General features: G+C 53.0%; 1 protein-coding gene across 1 annotated transcript; it reads left to right on the forward strand.

The window, feature by feature from the left end:
* The first annotated feature begins 467 nt into the window (after nt 1-467).
* LOC100037566 (fasciclin-like arabinogalactan protein 2) lies at nt 468-3,991 on the forward strand. The gene is made up of 2 exons (XM_044542158.1): nt 468-1,035; nt 2,814-3,991. The coding sequence occupies exons 1-2, from the start codon at nt 694-696 to the stop codon at nt 3,720-3,722; spliced, it is 1,251 nt and encodes a 416-aa protein (XP_044398093.1). The 5' UTR covers nt 468-693; the 3' UTR covers nt 3,723-3,991.
* Nucleotides 3,992-5,118: the final 1,127 nt, after the last annotated feature.

The raw sequence follows: 5,118 nt of genomic DNA on the forward strand, positions 1-5,118 counted from the left end.
ATGAACACTAATCCTCGATCAATAAAGTTGGCATGTTTGAGTATTAAGAAAGACCTACTCGGCGGAGCTCGATCGGCTTCATCCCGTTCGGTCGTCGGCGACGGCATCAGGCAATGTAGGAGAAGGAGTACGACCACAAACACGACACGCGATTCGAGATGCGCCACCATTTACTCCCACGCGATGCACAGAGAGAGAGCAGTAGCAGGGCGAGGACAACCAGTGCAATGTCTAGCCGGTCGAGAGCCTCATCAAATAATCCATCCAAACCCCAGCAAGCCAGCCAGGTCACGGCCACGTGTTGGAGGCCCCCTCTCGGCCTTTCTCTTCTTTTCCAGCCCCAAATTGTCCCTTTCCAACCTCACACGCCTCCCAGATTCGCGAGCGCCGGGTGCGCCTAGCAGAACCGGCACCCCGCGAGGGCATCCCCGTAATTACCCCGCAGCTCCAGGGGCACTCGCGCCACCGACTCCCGTCCCTGCCTGCCAGACCCCGCTGCCGCTACGTGCACACAGTACTCCTACTACATAGCCCAGCCAGCACTGGGCCATCATTACACCATCACTCAGTGGTGCTCCGCTCAGCTCAGTGCTCTCCACCAGTCCACCCCACTCCATCCCGAGCTGAGCTAGCGCTAGCGGCCAAGCTCCGGACGCCGACGCGGCAGCGGCAACGACCGAGGAGGAGAGGATAATGGAGGCGCGGCGGCGGGCGTTGCTGGTGGCGCTGGCGGTGCTGGCCCTGGCGGCGGCGGCGGAGGGGTACAACATCACCAAGATCCTGGCGGCGTACCCGGAGTACTCGCAGTTCAACAAGCTGCTGACGCAGACGCGGCTGGCGCAGGACATCAACAAGCGCCGCACCATCACCGTGCTCGTCGTGGCCAACGGCGACATGGGCAGCCTCGCCGGCGGGGGCCGCACGCTGCAGACCATCCGCCACATGCTCCAGATTCACGTCCTCGTCGACTACTACGGCGGCAAGAAGCTCCACCAGCTCGCGCACGGCGTCACCGCATGCTCCTCCATGTTCCAGGTACCGTACCGCACCGTGCCAAGTTATCACCAAGCGGCCACCCTCTTCCTCGCTCACCGCCGGCCAGCTAGCTATCACGCCGCTGCTAGTCACTGCTCTTACTAGAAGAGTCGCCGGTAGATAGACCCAGGCCTCGCCTGGCTGCTAGTCTCAGCTCCGAGACGGAGACTCTGACATGCGGGGACACGCTATCCTCCTGTCGGTGAGGCTGAAATTAGGGGAGTAATTTTGTCGGCACCGCCCATTAGACAGTTTTTGTAGCTTTGAACCTTAACTTAAAGTCACTGTATTAGCATCATTGGACTCTGGACAGTTTTAGCTTTGAGCTTTTGAAGCTGCACTTAGGTCTAACTAACTGATCGCATCTCCTCCTACAAAACATTTTCTTTTGTACTAGAAAGAAAAGAGAAACGTCTATTCTTAAAACAGCAGTAGTCATCGTATGCTGTTTTTTCCTTAACAGAAACACATCTTGAATCCATTTCCGGGCCATTTTCCCAGCTGCTCCTTTGCCGCTCGCAGAAAAGCCGCACCATCGCTCAGCTGTAGCGCGGCTTCATTATTGTTCTTCCTTCTTCGTGATGCAGTGGTAGTTGGTGACTGGTGGATGGGGTTCCGGATAGAATAGGGAAAGCTCCCATCCATGGTGCTGGATGCCCTGCCCTGCTAGCTGCCCAAGCCACTAATCAAAGTTTAAAGCTAGAGATACAGTACTCTACCAAGCAAATATGGGCCACCCAAATGTGGAATTAATGGTGTCTTTGCACTGCTATCAACAGATGATAATGTCGCTTGGCTGAAAAATACGACCCACTAACTAATTTTGGTTCGATACTGACATGACACACGTCGCTTTCGAAGCTAGGCCGGGCCGGCAATGGTTTTATGCACTGATGCGGGCGCACATGCACATGCCGGCCAGTCTCTAAATTATTGGCCTGCGTGATTATGAAGCTGTCGAGTGAGTGTAGTGTAGCCTAGTGCACAACGGTCGCCGTGAGTCGATCAAGTGGCCTTTCTTTCTGCCGATTTTATGGTCAATCATCGACCCATCGAATCCCTCGGCTAGCGGGTCATTTGAAAATGATGGGAATTGGACCTCCCCAGGCTGGATCTCGCCCTTTTTAATCTAGTTTAAACCTTGGAGTGATAGATAAGATTGCCTCTTTGTAACCAAGTGGAGAGCGTGCATGTTGCCGACTTGCTGTCGAGTCAACAACCCACTGGTCGCTTCATTGTTGTCTTTCTGATTGAGGCCAAAACAGTGTACTCCACGTTTGTAATAAATTTGTGATTACTGCACATTTGCCATGAAGATGGCCTACTAAGGGGGTGTTTGGTTCCAGGGACTTTTTTGTATTGAGACTAGAAAAAGTCCCTAGCAAACCAAACATGGTGGGACTTTTTTAGGACTTTTTGCTACAAGTCCTTAGAAGCACCTCCTTGAGAGTCTTTTTCAAAAAGTCCCAGAGACTAGAAAAAGTCCTAGAACTAGAGAACCCAACACCACCTAATTGGGGTACTAGCTACTACAAAATTAAGCGCCGAATTGAAGGGATCACCATCAACATGGACAATCCTTTCCTACTGTTTCTCTGTCCGAAAACATGGGCATGAAGTAGGTGAGCTTAATAATTTGGTTCGTGCAGCATCAGCTAGCTTCTGTACATGAATTCCCATCAATTCAGCTGCAAATGCTTAATTATGATCTTCTTGCTAGTACGAAACCTTTCTAGTTCGCTGCAATTAGCTGAAATGGGTTAACGGTCGTCGTGCAGGAGTCCGGCGCGGCCCCCGGCATGTCCGGGTACGTGAACATCACGCAGCACCGGGGCGGCAAGGTGACGTTCACGGCGGAGGACGCGGAGGACAGCGCGCCCTCCTCCGCCTTCGTCAAGTCCGTCAAGGAGATCCCCTACGACCTGGCGGTGCTCCAGATCAGCAAGGTGCTGGCCTCGCCGGAGGCCGAGGCGCCCGTGGCGGCGCCGGCGCCCGTCAACATCACCGAGCTGCTCTCCAAGAAGTACTGCAAGAGCTTCGCCGGCCTGCTGGCCGCCGACGCCGACGCCTACAGCACCATCAACGCCACCAAGGACAACGGGCTCACCCTCTTCTGCCCCGTCGACTCCGCCGTCGCCTCCTTCATGCCCAAGTACAAGAACCTGACGGCCAAGGGCCGGACGGCCATCCTGCTCTACCACGCCGTGCCGGACTACTACTCGCTGCAGCTGCTCACCTCCAACAGCGGCAAGGTCAGCACGCTCGCCACCTCCAACGTCGCCAAGAAGGACTACAGCTTCGACGTGGAGAAGGACGGCGAGACCGCGGAGCTCGACACCAAGGTGAACTCCGCGTCGGTCACCTACACCATCAAGGACGACGACCCGCTCGCCGTCTACGCCATCTCCAAGTTCCTGCAGCCCAAGGAGCTGTACAAGATCGCCAAGGACATCGCCCCCGCGCCGGCGCCTGAGGGCCCCAAGAAGAAGAAGACCACCAAGAAGAAGCCCTCCGCGGCCGCCTCGCCCTCGGACGACGACGACGACGATGACTCCGCCGCAGACTCGCCCGACGACTCCTCGTCCGATGACGCCACCGCAGACAAGGACGGCGCCGCGCCGTCCGCGGTCGCCGGGTGGGTGACCGCCGCCGTGGCCGTGGCCTCGGCGCTGGCATTGGCAGCTTGATAAAGGTGTGTGAACTAGTGTGTTTTTGTGCTGAGTTCTCCGAAAATTCGTGGTCCTTGTTATTTATCGCGAAAAATAAGAAGGGCCATTTCATTCATATTTATTACCACGTGTCCTGAAGAAAAAGAAGGAAAAAGACAGGAATTTCCGGGTTTTTGTTGTGATGATCATTTTGTAATGATAGTGGTCAATGGTACTGGAATGTGTGTTTGTGTTTATAATACTACTCCTATATATGAAAGACATCCTGGAGTTAGAGTGCTGTACAATTTTTTAGTTCTACCACTCTACTTTTGCCTTTTTTTAAGCTGTTCATGGCGAACTTTCCCTAGCGACTCGTCAACTTTCATGGAGAAGTGGAGCTTGCCATGTGATCGGTTGATTAACTTTGCTTGTTCAGCTTGTAAAGGGCACGATGCTGTACCCCTTTACTTGTACAAGGGAACCCTTAGGGTTTCTGGCGCCTCAAGCTGGCACCGCGGCCGGTCTAGCTCATCTCCTTATGGTCTTAGGGCCATGCCACGGAGACGTGGGCGGGCTTCAGTTTTTAGGTGATTTTTTAAGTTTTATTAGGGTTTGTGGCTTGCTTAAAGAGGTAGGGTGATGGTGGTTCTGAAGATGAAATAAGGTTCTCCTCGTCTATTCCAGTGGTGCTTCTAGCGTCATCAGGGGGTCTGCGGAGGTTTGTCTTCGGCTAATCTTGTGGGAATCGGTCAGTGTTTGTCTTTCGTGGATCCGATCTTCATTTGTCTTTATCTGTGTGTCTACAGATTGGACACATCTGATCTACGTGTCTCTTCATCGGCGATGGTTGTTGTTATGGTGCATTGATCCTATATGGTCTTAGCACGATGACTTCCCTACTATCTACTACAATAAAGTTTGTGCGACTCCGTGAGGGAGGAGGGACAATGATAGCGGCATGTTTTCGACTTGCTCCAATTCTTGTAGTCATCGCTAGGCAGTCTACGGACATTGGAGAAAGCCTCCTCTTTTTAGCAATGACTACAAGTGTTGGAGCTCCTTGAAAATTAGCGCAAGGTCTACCTCCTTTTGTTTGACCTCCACTTTCTTGGCCCTTGACCGGTCATTGGCATCATCGAGCTCGAGCTTCTTCTTTTGTATTTCAAAGAAGTTCTTCGTCGCCTCCTCTTTCCGCGCTTCCTCTCTTCTCTCTCTTTCCTCTTCTACTTGACACCTCCTTTTGAGTTATGAACCCCTTTAATATTTCTTGCAGGACGAGTGTTGAATCATCATGCTTTGAATCTATCTTGGAGTTGGTCTTCCCCCTCGGTCTCCTCTCACTTGGGTCGATGACCGATGACGCATATTGGTCTTTCCGCTTTCCACAATCTTCGTTTGTCATCCAACAATGAGTCAAGATAAATTGCTTGCC

Source organism: Triticum aestivum, chromosome 5D, assembly GCF_018294505.1.
Source record: "Triticum aestivum cultivar Chinese Spring chromosome 5D, IWGSC CS RefSeq v2.1, whole genome shotgun sequence".
NCBI lineage: Eukaryota > Viridiplantae > Streptophyta > Magnoliopsida > Poales > Poaceae > Triticum > Triticum aestivum.